Here is a 15,167-nt window from a genome sequence, read left to right on the forward strand (position 1 = left end):
AATATTTAAACAGTTAACACTGAATTGAAGCAAAATATACCTTGAATTTTGCAGTATTTAACCAAAATTACAATCATGATTCAGTGGCCTTAACCTAACAACATGAGGGAAACAGGACAGAAAACCTGGTCTTCAGTATTAAAGTCATGTGCTTTGTACATCCAACCATCCATCATAACCTCTTTTTCAGGATCTCACCTCCTGATTTGCTCAAATAATGTATTTATTTATTTATTAATAATGTACAACTTAAGCTAAGCACCTAATAATAGCAATCTAGAAACATTTTAACAGATTAATTAAAACTGTTGATTAGTGTAACAGCTTGAAAGATTGTCTTAGAATATTAGTATTTTTTTATGAATTAGACTGATATTATACTTAACATATATGCTGTGTGTGAGCAATTATGGGACTTCTAGTATTGCAAACAGTGCGTATGTTGCAATGTGACATGCGTTGTGCAATCCCACTGGGTAGGGTAGTCCATGTTATGAACTTTGCCACTTTGCAGGGACTCAAACACACAAAGAAATTCTCAGAAAACATTTGTCAGAAAACGCATTTGTCAAAGGACCATGAGAGTCTCTATATTCCTTCTGTTTCTCCAACTGTGGACAAATGTTGAGGTTTCTTCATCACAGAGTGGTAAGTCTCTAAATACTGCATTGTTATGGTTTAGCCTTGAAAGGGTTCAACGTTGAAATAAAATTGATGCTGTTGTTTGCACCATAACGTCATTACAATGGAAGTAGTGCGTATGTGTGCCTGAAGGGTGTATTTATTGTCTAAAAAAAAAAAAAAAGAAAAATGTTTTATATTGTGATCTTTCTACTCTAAAAACTGTCATTATGGGCCATAAAAAGTTATAGATTTCCAATACCTAATGGCATCCAATAAGAAAAAAAATCTATTTTATTTGAAGATGTGACTCTAGATGCAAGAGGATTACTGATATCTGTGTCACATCTGAAAATGCCCATGTTTGCCCAAATAATGCTGTATTCTCTTACATTATTTGGGGGGAATCTGTAGACAATTTGTTGATGGGTTTTTTTTTGTGTGTTTGTTTGGTTTTTTTTTGGGGGGGGGGGGGGTCCCGTGACATGTGACCCTTATTCTTATATTTCTTGTTACTGTTGTTAAGAGTGACCTCATGAGCTCACTTATTGTTACAATGTCCTTAAAATGCTTTCCTTTTTAGCTTTGTTCATGAGGACTTTATAGATTGATGCAAAAAGAAAACAGTGCAGAAGTGCCAAGTACCAGCCCATGTATCACCCACATGAACTCCACATACAAATGTTGCCTGGAAAACTGCACTACTTTAAATGACCATTTGAGGCTGATTCCATAAGTGACTCAGTCTCCATAGACTCCAGTGTTAAAATACCCATCATTACAGCAGAAATAAACATGCTTACTACCTGGCAAGAAAAATAGTTTTGGTCTTGATAGCTAACCCTTTCTGACTATACTGTATGGGCAGTGAATTTTAATGTAACTCATCCATTTACATTTCAAAGCTCAAATTTACGCATAATAAAGGGCGGGCTGCTTTAAGTGACCTTAAGTAAGCAGGCTTTTCAGTCAGATCCCTTCCTCACTCCCCCACAGCATCAGTCTCTTGCCCAGATATGGTCCCTTTTGGCTCAAAAAAAAAAAAAAAAGATGGCTGAAATACCAAACTCTATGCTTTAAAACAGCAGTCTATAGAATGGATGATGTTAAGGTGGCATCCTGAGAGACTGAATAAAGAAGCCCACCTGGAAATGCCAAAAATGGCACTATTATGAATGGCCACAGGAGACTGAGTCCAAAGTGAGTCAATCCTCATAGACTCCCCCATGTTAAAATGCCCAAATATACTGCAAAATAAGCATACAAAAAAAAACAACAATTTTGGTCCCTTTAGCTAATTTCCCTTTTCAAGACAACCGTACATTGGTGATTTCTTTATTACTTGGCAGTTTTTATGTTATTAACGCCAAAAGTAAGGCATAAATCAGAGCAGGGCCACTTGAGTAACAGGCTGTCTGTGAGGCGTTGGTACCGTCTATGAGTCAGATATGCAACATTTAAGGTTTTAAAATCGCAGTCCACAAACCAGTGGGTGATGTCACAGTAGCTACCGTATGTCCATTACATTAGAAGGCCATGATTAATGCATGTTATGCGTGAATCCTCCAGATGAACAAGTACATAGGTTTTGTTAAGACAATAGTCAGATGAATATAACCTGCATAAGAAGGTGCAGTGTGTCACAGCAGGATTTGTCTCATCAAGTCACCATGTTTTTGTCTCTAAGCATGTTTGAAGCTCCCAGATGTTCTTCATGCCCATGTGTCAGATCCAGACCAGCAGTACCAAGAAGGAGACCTGATACAGTTTACCTGTAAACCAGGTTATACTGCATCAGGTCCTGGTATCAAATATATATGCATGAGCAACGGCTGGCTGTTGGTCCGTCAGGGAACATGCGACTGTAAGTTGATTGTCTGACTGTTCTACACTTTCAAAACAGACTGAATGACTTCTGTTGTTGTTGATCATGTAATTTGCTTACACTTTTGTTCGATAGATTTTAAAGATACATTACCAAGTTAGAGTTTTTTGGAAGGATAACAGTACATCCCTCACACACAAGCAGCTTCACTTTAAACAAGCCTTTCCTTTTTCTTTTTTTGTTGTTTTTTTTTTCAAGAAGTTCCAATGGCAGGCTGACTACATCAAACCTACTTACATTTCCATGTCATTTCTGCATAGCTTGTAAGTAATTTGACTGATTATTGACTCAGTTGTACTTGTAACAGTAAATTATTAAAAGGTTAAGATGACCATAACAAGATGCATGCAGACGTCTGGAAAAGTGTAAAAATTTGCAGAATAACTGAAAAATAGACAATACCAGCACAGTATGTACCAAAATATATGTAGGTATTGGAGAACAAGATGTGGTGTTATGGAATAAAGGGGAACAACTTTTTAACTACTTGGTACTGAGTAATAAGGACTTTATACTGTAGTTATCATTGCCTACTGGATACTACTGGGTAACACCCTGATTGCAACCCACATACCCTGCAATTACCCTGTAATTAAATGTAACAAGGGGGGCCTTGATAGTACAGGCTGCATACCCTGTAGTGAGGCACTACACTAGTACAATATTAAGATAAAAGTTCACACTGCATCTTCGGAGTAAATAGGCTTTACTTTGCAGGTTATCATCATCCCAGAGCGTCACCTGGTGGGTAAAGCATCATCAGGTCGTATCGATATGAGTGAATTCAGCATCTGTGAGATGAGAAATATTTTCAAAATACTTACGATCAAAAATGCAAAAATGTCCAAAATACAGAGAGCTAGCAGATCTAGCTGTGTCACCAACTATTGCAGAAGTCAAAATAGTCCACTGTTTCTGGATCTTCAACACAGGTTTGTTGTTAATAATGTAGCATGTCTCCTCGATGCCTCAATAGTGAATTTACCGCATTCTTTTCAGATTTTATTGTGTCAAAGATACAGGATGCGTACCTAGCAACATTACATATCAAAATCTTGCCTTGTTTTTCCCCCCTCAGTGTATTAACTGACTTACTTTTCATGTTTAGTTTCAGGTGTGAGCTGTACCCCCCCAACTGCAGATGCAGGCGTCACAGTAAAAGGTCTACCGGAAAATGATGATCCCATACTTCCTGACCATCCTCTCACATTCAGCTGTGATGATCCTGGAAAATATCTGAATGGTAGTTCAGTGCTGATGTGCGGTCAAGACGGACAGTGGGATAATCCATTCCCCTTTTGCGAAGGTAAACCCTTTAAGACGAGACAAAGATTTTTAGTCTTTCATTTTATAACATCTGCTTTATCCTTTGCAGACATCACTTGTGAAGCTGATGTGATGCCCCCTTATCTCAATGTAGTTGGACTACCAGCAGGAAATGAGGCGATGAAGATTGGACATAAATTACAATTTAGCTGCAACGATCAATATACAATGGATGGATCAGAAGAAGTTGAATGTTTACAGACTGGGAAGTGGAATGCCTCATTTCCAACTTGCACTGGTATGTTCACTGTCATTGGAAGTCAGTGCCATTTACACTGATGTTATTTGCACATTTGACTTCACCAGTCTTCTTTAGGAAAACCTGAAAAGTAATTCCCGGAACAACTCATAGAAGATAGTAAAAAATGAACGGTGATTAGAAAAGGACAAAATCTAAGAGATCTTTTTTTTGACATGTGACATACGTCAGACATCACATTAAAATCAAAGCATGACAACAGGTCAAAGGTAAAGTTGAGTATTGAAGGTAATTTTATGATATCTGCCCCCACTTAACCCCATAATACCATAACACCTTCTCACTCTGAACTCATCACATGTTGCCACTCTGTCAGGACCTTCCACATCTACCAATGACTTTTAAGGTTTCCTTCTGTGTCATCTGTCTGTGCTCTGGGTTGCACGTGCACATGGTCAAATTTGGGCTGTCCTTTTAGCTTCATTTTTGTCTCCTGTTTGATTAGCACCTCCTAGTTTGACCACAGTTGACTTACACAAGTGAATCGGCATGACTGACAGCTGTGTTAGATGTTCCTTGGCTCTGATTGGTTGGTTTTGTGTGCCATGTGCCATGATCAATTCTTGAAAAATTCCATTAGAATATTTTTAGAGTATAGGAAGATGAAAAGAAACATGATTTTTTATCCACATATTTTTTGTTTTGTTTCTGGTCACTTGGCAAATGAGAGTCAAATATTCACTGTCCTTTTAGCTCAATTTTTGTCTCCACCAGCTCATAAAACAATCTGTTTCTTTCCAAGGGCTCTGCAAGGGCTGACATTTGGTTTTTAGAGTTTTTTTGCTGATCAGCACCACATTTGCATACATTTGAATTTTTTATTTACATAGATTTGGACATTTAGGATTTGCATTAAATTTTGGTTCATGAAACCCAAGAAGTCACAGTCAAGTCTAATAATCTGCTGTTTATACCGTATAACCTTTATGATTAAACAGTCTATCTTCTTCAAAACAGAAAAATGCATAGTGGCAGGTGTACCAGACAGCGTGTACCTCATCACACGTGTACCAGGCAATCAAGTCGAAAAAGGACAAAAGTTAAGGTTTCAGTGCAGGAGGCGTGGAGACTTCCTTCGAGGGAAGGCAGAGGTTGAATGTTCAGCAGGCGGACAGTGGAGCGATCCCTTCCCAACATGTGGAGGTAATTCATCTATTTTCTTACCCTCTTAGTCTTTATGGAGGGAAGTAATGAGAAAAGATGATCCATGACTCAGCGGTTGAAACCCACCTGTCCCACAGTGCACTGCTCTCACAGGGCTTCATTTGCTGTTTGCCTTAACTTTTAAACAATACATATTGTCTTTCTGCTGTTTTTCCCTGTTATAAAGTAGTTTTACTAGTGTTTCATGTTTAATAAAAAGTGACCAACATTCATTTAGCTCTACCATGAAGTGTTAAGTGAGGTGTTAAGTTTAACACCTCTTGAGGGGGGCGGCTGAGCAAGAGGTGAACATTTAGGCCTCATGAAGGTGGGGTTGACTGCAGAGCTGTATCAGACAGGATGTATTAATTTTGGCCAGGTTTACCTGATAAACGGACAGTGTATGAATAAAGATAGTTTTATGTCTTGTTTTAAGTTAACACCTTAAAGGGCTTTTCTGGAAATTTGTAATGTTTGTGTATATTTTTGTGGTTATTCACATTCTGATTGCTCCTTTGGGCTGTGGGAGGCCACCACCACTTGCAGATGGAGACACCAAGACGACTGTTTACTTCAGTTACAGACATAATGAGAGGGTTGAATTCATCTGTCAAAATTTCTTCACGATGGAGGGACAGCCTTACAAAACCTGCATCAATGGTGAATGGATTGGACAGATGAGATGCCTCAGTAAGTTACAATATCCTATATAATTTTCACATTGCATTCTGTGAGGATTTTGCAAGACCAGCAATAATTAAATACGCAATATGCTGTACTGTCATTTTGCTATTGATAAAATGCTTTTGTTTCCTTTTATCTCTTGCAGAACCCTGCGCTGTGGATAGAGAAGTCATGAATGCACATAATATTGAATTCAGATATACACATAGTGATAAGCTGTATGTAGTCCACAATGATGTGATCACGTTCAGGTGTAAAGGACAAAGAAGACACATCGGAACATTGAGCATGCGTCAGAGGTGTGTTGACGGTGTGGTGAGCCTGCCCACTTGCCAGTGAAGCTTTTTAGTCAACTGGAAGTGATAAGCATGAAATGGCTGAATGAACATACAAGTAATTGAGGCAAACGTCAGGCAAACCAGCCTGACATCCTCATCTTAAGAGGTTGTACTGGGCTGAGTTTTAAAGAGTGAAGATACTGGTATCATATGAAAGACCAAAGGAATCCAGTGGTACCAACCATGTCATGCTAACATTTCAGTGGCTAAATAACTCTCCAAAGTTATGATAAATTTTGGCAAGGAAAAAACGGCCAGATTCACAGGGCTTCCTAGAGCCCTGATTTATTTAAAAGACATCTAATCAAATACAGGGCGTTAAGATAAAACAAATCTTTGCCAGCCTTTTTCTTCCTAATGACTCCTACTTTTGGAACTTGTTTCATTGATGATACTTATGTAGTTAAACAGAAGTAAAACTTACTGTCTTCTGTTTCCATTTGTAATTGCATTGTGTCTAATCCCTGCCTTCCCTTAACCTTTAAGTTATCTACCCAGTTGCTGCTTTTAGATTACTGCACTGCATTCAAATGTAGGAAGGAAGACCTATTGGTCACAATTTTCTGGTGTTTGGATGGTGTAATGGCCCTAGCTATGTTGCCAGGAAAAGCTTTAGTTAACTGGAAGTGACATGAGCTGGCTGGACAAACATGTAAATGATTGACAGAGGTAAAGAGAAAGCCAAGTACTGTAGAACAGTTAAGCACCAGTCATCTGTTCTCAATTCAGTTCTGTCATTTATAATAATTGTAATCAAACTCCGTCTGTTTTCTGCTTATTGCATATTGTATGAACAGATCAGAAATGTATTTCGGCCCTAAACCATTCATTGTTTTATAAACCAACATTAGTATTTTAGAGGCAGTTATTTGACAAACATGGAATCTATATAGGGATTTTAGAACTTGAGTGATGTCTGTGAAGAATCTGGTAACAACTGTTACCATCTGATTTACCTTTTCAAAATAGCTGTTAAGATGGCATAACAGGAGCCAAGCCTACTGAGTTTTATCTCGCATCTGTCCTTTATCTTGCATTTTAGGTACTTTCAATCACTGATTTGTTTAATGCGCTCACTTAGTGCTTGTATGGGACCAAAGTCACCTGGTGATAAAGTACATATAACTGTGTGTTGTCTGCATAATAACGATAAAGTAATTAGTCATTTTCCATTGTCTGAGTGAGTGGGAGCATATAGAAACTGAACAGAAGAGGCTCTTAAATGGAGCCTTGGGTGCTCCATGTCACTTTTGTGGGCTTGTATAAGTTATTACTGATTGACACAAAGTAGTCCCTGTCCTTCTAATGGGATTCAAACCAGTTTAGCAATGTGCAACCTTGTTTTACAGTCTGTCCAATAATATCTTGTAGTTGTTGACCATGATGAATGCGGCACTGAGATTAAATGATACCAAGACTTGTTTGGTTGCTGTGTTTAAGTGCATGCCATTCAAGACCTTAACAAGAGCAGTCTCAGTTCTGTTGTGTGGTCGAAATTCTGCCTGGAAAATAGAGAAAAAGGGGAAAAAAGGTTTAGGGCAAAGAACATGATTGGCTGTTGAAAAACTGCCTCTAAATTATTTTACTTTAAAATGGGAGGTTTGACGTGGGTGTATTGGCTAATTGTTAGTTAATGAAATATCTGTATTGTTCTAATAATATCCTCACAGTGGCTGCAGTTTTAAAGGAACTATGTTTAAGATTTAGTGGATTTAGTGACATTTAGTAGTGACGATTGGATCTGTAAGACTTCTTTCTTCAGAATTCTTTGTTCATTGTTCAGGAGATGTTTACCGTGAGACAAATTATCCACAGAGTTACTTTTCTCTGCTAAACAAACAGACTAGGTGACGAAAGGTAGAAGAAGCACTGGGTAAAGCAGTTTTACGATACAAATAAGTGTTTTTTCCTATGCTTTTGTATGTTACAGAAGCTGCTGCTCGCCTCATACCAAATAATGTTTTTTTACTGGGAACCAAATTATCTGCAGAGATTTTTTCCTCAGTTTCTTCACACAATGAAGCAGCAGCACATTAAAAAAAATTGTCTTATTCTGACTCTCTCTTTACGGGGCAACTTCTAACTGCAATGGTCTATGCAAAAACACAAATGGACGTATTTAGAGCCAGTGTTTAGTTTGTCTGTTCTGGGCTAATGTAGATCATGAGATACAACATGGTGTTCTATGTTGAAGAGGAACAGCTTCCTAAGTAGAACTAAATGGCTGATTCTAAGGTAGGGAGAACATGATGATTATTATTTTGAGTTGATTATACACCAAAGAAAACACACTTGTTTCATTCCATTTCAGCCAAAAGATCAATCAATAAATCAATCATTTATTTGTCAATTTTACGGGATACACCTCCAGTGAAATGTGGTCCATTCAGCTCCATTAGCTTGCGTGCTGTAATTTTGTCCTTTTTGCATCTTCTTACATTGTTGGCATACTGCTTTATAATGTGTCCGGATGGTTCTAGTAATCAATAGTTTCTGGTTGTGGAATAAATTAACTGTCTGCACGTTCCAACCTCAACAAAATAACCACATGGTTTCTCCTCCCACATCTCTGGCAGCACCGCTCTGCAGTCGGTTCTGCACAACATCTAGCAGTGATCTGCAGCAGGAACAGGACAGCACCTCACATTTCCACAGTCCACCATCCTCTCAGTACCAGCCACAAAAAGAAACACTTAGACTTGCAAAATAGACATAAGACCCCAAATATAGCACAAAATTAGAAGAGCTGACAGAGGGGCGACTAGTGGCGACATCAATGGAATATACCCAAATCTTTTACCATGAAATACTTTACACTGAACTTTTAAGGAGAAGCAAGGACATTACAGACCATATAGAGGAACTGACAGCTCATCTATCTTTCTGAATTCTGTCAGTCAAGAAATAGCCAAATGTATTAGATGGATTAGTCGATAAAACTTGAGCATCTACTGACACAGGATGTTTGTACAGCTGTCAACAGTAGCAAATAAGGAGCATGCTATATTATTGTTTGGCAATTGCACTCGGATACAGACTACTAGTTGTAAATTATAAATGCAAAGTCTTCGTCATAATAAACCTGGAGATTTGTTTTTTTGCCAAATGCATCCAGCTTTTTAATATCATTGACTGAGACCCAAGCAGGGGGCAAGTGTGGAGGGGAAAGCATGATTGAGAAGATTTGGCTTTGTGTGTGTGCTCGTGTGTACATGTGGTGGGGGGAGGATTTTGGGAGAGGTAGCCACGTTCCTGTCTTTATTGCAAAGGTGTGCATTTCTACTGTGCAGAAAGACATTGATCTGAATAACTGTTGGAGAGAGATTAACTCAGCCACACAGAGAGTAATTGCTGGATTCTCACGATGAGACTCTTTCACCTTCTTTGGCTTTCTATCCTGTGGCTGAATATGGATAAATCTTTACAACAGAATGGTAAGAACTGTCTATTTACTCTGCTGTTTTTTGGTGACTTCTAGTTCCTGTAGTTAGAAAATTGTGAAGTCCCTGTCTAGTCAGTGTAGAGAGTAACTGTTTCATTTGTTTGTTTTGCTATTTTCAGAGATAAGATGCAACAGAGTTCATATCCAGAATGCAAATATTATCAGCAATAACAAGCAGACATATAATGACAATTAACAGACCACATATATGCAAGAATGGACAAGAGGCAAGATATGAGATATAACATGGGTCAGTTTCTTATTTTATGGATTTGTCTTTAAATGCTCTCGCATAGTTTCTGGAGCTCTTCAGTCTAGTTTTTATCTCCCTTTAAGATAAGCCATAATATATGATGTAGTTTCTTTCAGACTAGTTAAGAGTAAACCAAACACTTAAAGGGTGTGTGAATTCCTTCAAAATGTCATTGAATTAATTAAGAGAGACAGTGTAGAAAACTCCACATCGAGAATGCATATATCACCTGCGACACCTATGGCTTCAATGAAGAAGTCCACTATGCATGCACGCGCAACGTTGACAAAGTTTTTGCTCTTACCTTTGGGCAAAATGTTTGGACTGGGATTCAGACATGTCCAGGAAACAACATATACAACCACAACAGATAAATTTAAAGCATGATTATAGTGTGATCGCAGTTTATGTGTTTTAATAGCAATAAAAATAAATATCTCCTAGCAGCTAAAACTGCCTCTATGGCGACATAAAATTCAAATTATATTATTTGTTTGATTACTCACGGGTGCCAGGAATTTTCTAGCAAAAATATTTTATTAATTTTATAAAAATAAAACTCCTTTTATTTATCTTTTAAATAAAAGTTATAAAAGTAACTCCTATTGCAAGGGCAAGTCCACACATTCTTTATATTGAGGGGTGTGTGTCCCCTGCATTCCCTCCAGAAATCTACACACCTGTATGTATTGTTGAACAATTTTTGTACTTAATGCTCCATTTGTCGCATTAAGATCAGCCTGATTGTATGAAAGTGATGAGTGCTGCTTATGAAGAGATAGTTCTGTATTTTAACTCCTGCAGAATAAGAACGCTAATGCCAGTAAGCTTACATGCTGTCAAGATTTAACACTAACATGCTAATAGTTAACATGGTAAACATATCTTAGTTAAGGGTGTTAACAAGTTAATATTTGCTATGTATCGATTGATGCTTTCTGAATGGATCTTCTTTTTTGGTTTTCATTGACAGCATGTCCAAACCCTGAAATTCAACACGGATTTGCAGTTGGCCCATACAATGACACACTGTACTACACCTGCGATGAAGGTTTCAAACTTCTCAACAAAGGCTGGTGGGCTGAGGCTAAATGCCATGATGGCGTGTGGCATGGGCTTGACAAATGCATCGGTAATGAGTCTTTAATGCCTCACAAGTCTAGTTGTAACCAGCATGAAGTGAACCAAAAGCTCAGGCTGCTTGACATTTTAGGAATAAAATTACATGAGGAATCCATAAACATTTCCTAAGGACATACACAAGGAGTATTTTCTGAAAGAGGAGTCCCCCAATCCCATGCTATACTTGGGCAGCTCAGGTGGCCCTGTTCCTCATAGAAAAACTAAATCTGATATTACCACAGCCACGTGACAATTTTGTTTTAATAGACTATGTCATCTCCAGTCTTATATTAGCAGATGTGAAGTATTTGTTGGCATAGAATCTTGATATTAATACTGTACATGTTTTCATCTCTTGCAGCTAAATCCATTGAATCCAATTGGTGCAATCCTCCACTAAAAATTGACAATGCAGTTGTTACAGCTCCATATCAGAGTGAATACTTGCCTGACTCTGCAGTGACTTATCAGTGCCGTGATGAATATACTATAAAGGGAGAAGACACAATTCGATGCATTGGTGGAAAATGGGAGGAGAAGAACATTGTGTGCACATGTACGTACATCCAAAAGCATTTCACAAAGTTGCACACAGAACGCTCCATGATAATTTTTAGAGATAAGTACTGTTTTTTTTTTTGAGATACTTGCTTAAGGCTAGAGATCATGGTCTTGATTAAATACTATATATATGTATATATATATATATGTGTGTGTGTGTGTGTGTGTGTGTGTGTGTGTATATATATATATATATATATATATATATATATATATACATATATTTATTTATCCAGGCATTTGAGAGCATGGATGTATTGAGAGACCTTTCAAGAGGGACTCCAAATTAGACCTGAACATCAAAATTTCGATGAAGGGTGGATTGATCACAGAGTTATTGATTTGTTTTTATTTTTATGGTTCTGTACATTCTTTTAGCTGATTTGAGCTGTGGGATTCCACCACCACTTGAAAATGGAGACATCAAGACGACTGTTCAATTGGAGTACAGGCATAATGACTTTATTGAATACGTGTGTCAGCCTTACTACACTATTGAGACTCAGACTTACAAAATCTGCAAAAATGGTGAATGGATTGGGCAGATAAGATGCCGCAGTAAGTTGCAATTCCCTTTCTATTTTCCACATTGCATTCTGTGAGGATTTAGCAAGACTAGCAATAATTAAATATGCAATATGCTGTACTGTACGGAAGCCCTAAGCGGACGTGTTTTTTTGTTTTTTTTTTTACAAGCCGTTTTCTCGATATAACGAGATATTATCTCGTTATAAGAAGATATTATCTCGTTATCTCGAGGAAACGGAGTTTGTTTTCCTGAGATATTATCTCGTTATCTCGAGAAAACGAACTTTGTTTTCTCGAAATATTAAATAGTTATCTCGAAAAAACAAACTTTGTTTTTTGGTTTGTTTTTTTAAACTTTATTGAATGAACGTCAGAAGAAGAAGTGGCGGGTGGATGATGTGACAGCAGGTGCCGTGCAGTGTTCAGCGCGGACAAATGCGTGCAGGTTCTCGCCCCTGCACGTACCAAAAAGCACCGGAGCAACAGTATAATAATCTAGTTATGATTACTGATGAATTTGGGTGATGTGTTCCTGTAATAATCATCTTACCTTGCGCATTTGTCCGCGCTGAACACCGCACGGCACCTGCTGTCACATCATTCACCCGCCACTTCTTCTTCTTCTTCGACATTCATTCAATAAAGTTAAAAAAAAAACAAAAAAAAAAACAAAGTTCGTTTTCTCGAGATAATGACTTCATATCTCGGGAAAACAAAGTTCGTTTTCTCGAGATAACGAGATAATATCTCAGGAAAACAAACCCCATTTTCTCGAGATAACGAGATAATATCTTGTTATAACCAGATAATATCTCGTTATATCGAGAAAACGGCTTGTAAAAAAAAACACGTCCGCTTAGGGCTTCCGTAGTACTGTCATTTTACCATTAATAAAATGCTGCTTATCTTTCATCTTTTGTAGAACCCTGCACTGTGGATAGAGAAGCCATGAACGCACATAATATTGAATTCAGATATAAACGTGATGATAAGCTGTATTCATCCCACAATGATATGATCGAGTTCAGGTGTAAAGGACGAAGAAGACACATCGGAACAGTGGACATGCGTCAGAGGTGTGTTGATGGTGAGATGCAGCTGCCCACTTGCCAGTAAAGCTTTTATAACTAGATAGGATTATCATGACCTGGATGGACAAACGTACATGTAAATGATAAATCACACCACAAATTCACATAATATTGAGTTCAGATATAAACGTGATGATAAACTGTATTTAACCCACAATGATGTAATCGAGTTCAAGTGTAAAGGACAAAGAAGACATGTTGGTACAATGAGCATGCGTCAGAGGTGTGTTGATGGTGTGTTGAGCCTGCCTACTTGCCAGTAAAGCTTTTCAGTCAACTGGATGTGATAAACATGAGATGGTTGAATAAAAATAATAAAAGTAAGTGAACCAAAGTGAAGAGATGGACCAGTTATGTCTTGATCCAGTTTCTTTACTTAATTGCTGTGTGTGATCATTTTTCCTCTCCTTCTTGTCGTATGATGAGAGTTAAGTGTGCATCCTAAGTCTCTTATTTGATATTTCCTCGCTTCCTCTACATTTCCTCCTCGTAGCAGTGACCCAGGGTACATAAGAGCAACCTGCATGGCAGTTTTTACCCACCAACACATCCCCCCATTGGATAATAGCTGACCAGACACATCTTAACATCTGCACTTCACAGAAAACGTGTGTGTGTGTGCGTGCGTGCGTGCGTGCGTGCGTGCGTGCATGCGTGCGTGCATGCGTGCGTGCTGGTTGGTTGGTTGGTTGGTTGGTTGGTTGTTTCTGATAGACCATGTAGTTAAAAAAGTCAGCTGTGTAAATTACAGCTCTGAACAATTAAAGGACCGCAGGCAACTTTATTCATAGATTAGAAAGATTATTTTTCACAGTCTGTTATTTCCTCCATTATACCTGTTATTATGAGTACAAGTCAAAGAGAAAGTGCCTGTCAGCAAGAAACACTGTGTAAAACTGAACTGAAAGTTTAATTGTTTATTGTTTTTGATAAGGATCCCCAGTAGCTGACGCCAAGGCGACAAGCTAGTCTTCCCGGGGTCCAAAAAAAGTGAAGGCTATATATGCTCTCTCAGAGGCAGGCTCCCATAAGATGTTCTGAGTATATGACTGGATAAATGATTTGGATATTAATGCATGAGTTTTGTGAGAATTTGTAAACCAATGATTTGATACAGTTTGGGCGCCAATAAATCATTATGTTCCCTGTTTTCAAGGAAAAACATGTGAGAGAAACAAAGTTTTCTTCACAACTTTAAGGTAACACAGCATGAGTAATTGATTTACAGATGTTTATTTTGTGGTTGAAGTATTCCTTGAAACTTTAATTTGCTGCTGGTTACAATAAACTGACATAAATTATGCCCAAAAAGTATTGTACAGACTAAAGAAGTGTGCCAACCAACCCTGGTCTCCCTATATCAATTACTTAGCCCATGCTACCTTAAATTCATGAAGAATGCCTGAACAGAAAACAGTGAACATACTGACACAAATTGATTGAATATGATTAACACCCATACATATATTTTGTGTGTTTTGGGGTTTTGTTTATTGTGTTGATAACAATTAAACCTGACTGACATTTCTGTCTTGAAGAGGCTGTACCAAGCTGACTTTTAAAACTAGAGTAAAGATGCTGGTATCGTATGAAAAACCCAAGGAATCCAACCATGCCATGCAAGCTTCTCAGGGGGAAGTACCTCCTATGCTAAATTTTGGCAAGGAAAACAGTGTTACCATTTCACAGGGGTATCTTGACTTCTCATCTCAAGATACTTGACTGAAAATTAGTTCTACAGGTACCCATGAGTCTCCCCTTTGAAGACATGCCCACTTAACGCTAGTCACATGCAGTTTGGAGCAAAATAAACATGCAGATGAGTTTTTTTTGTTGTTGTTGTTTGTTTGTTTGTTTTTTCACTGTTTCTGTTTCAATATATATGCATATTGGGGAAACTGTTCTGAAACTACT

The 15,167-nt window shown here is 37.9% G+C and overlaps 2 protein-coding genes across 3 annotated transcripts; both read left to right on the forward strand.

Annotated features, from left to right (window-relative positions):
- The first annotated feature begins 491 nt into the window (after positions 1-491).
- LOC148189527 (complement factor H-like) lies at positions 492-7,677 on the forward strand. 2 transcript variants are annotated; one of them, XM_088077457.1, is made up of 7 exons: positions 492-648; positions 2,309-2,485; positions 3,615-3,812; positions 3,882-4,070; positions 5,049-5,233; positions 5,744-5,924; positions 6,064-7,677. In XM_088077457.1, the coding sequence occupies exons 1-7, from the start codon at positions 579-581 to the stop codon at positions 6,255-6,257; spliced, it is 1,194 nt and encodes a 397-aa protein (XP_087933583.1). In that variant the 5' UTR covers positions 492-578; the 3' UTR covers positions 6,258-7,677. The 2 variants fall into 2 exon arrangements, with proteins under 2 accessions (XP_087933583.1, XP_087933584.1); XM_088077458.1 differs by having other exon boundaries at positions 3,927-4,070.
- Positions 7,678-11,975: 4,298 nt separating this feature from the next.
- Positions 11,976-13,592, forward strand: LOC121963787 (complement factor H-related protein 2). The gene is made up of 2 exons (XM_042514037.2): positions 11,976-12,192; positions 13,085-13,592. The coding sequence occupies exons 1-2, from the start codon at positions 11,991-11,993 to the stop codon at positions 13,276-13,278; spliced, it is 396 nt and encodes a 131-aa protein (XP_042369971.2). The 5' UTR covers positions 11,976-11,990; the 3' UTR covers positions 13,279-13,592.
- The last annotated feature ends 1,575 nt before the right edge of the window (positions 13,593-15,167 follow it).

This window comes from Plectropomus leopardus, chromosome 5 (assembly GCF_026936395.1).
Source record: "Plectropomus leopardus strain MGB_pleo_1.0 chromosome 5, ASM2693639v1, whole genome shotgun sequence".
Taxonomy (NCBI): Eukaryota; Metazoa; Chordata; class Actinopteri; order Perciformes; family Serranidae; genus Plectropomus; species Plectropomus leopardus.

What these genes read in the sequence shown, in the direction of transcription:
- LOC148189527 (XM_088077457.1), top strand. Translation starts at nt 579, where the DNA reads ATGAGAGTCTCTATATTCCTTCTGTTTCTCCAACTGTGGACAAATGTT. An exon ending in TCCATTCCCCTTTTGCGAAG is followed by an intron (nt 3,813 to 3,881) that starts GTAAACCCTTTA and finishes TATCCTTTGCAG; the next exon opens with ACATCACTTGTGAAGCTGAT. An exon ending in TGGACAGATGAGATGCCTCA is followed by an intron (nt 5,925 to 6,063) that starts GTAAGTTACAAT and finishes TATCTCTTGCAG; the next exon opens with AACCCTGCGCTGTGGATAGA.
- LOC121963787 (XM_042514037.2), top strand. Translation starts at nt 11,991, where the DNA reads ATGGTTCTGTACATTCTTTTAGCTGATTTGAGCTGTGGGATTCCACCA. An exon ending in TGGGCAGATAAGATGCCGCA is followed by an intron (nt 12,193 to 13,084) that starts GTAAGTTGCAAT and finishes CATCTTTTGTAG; the next exon opens with AACCCTGCACTGTGGATAGA.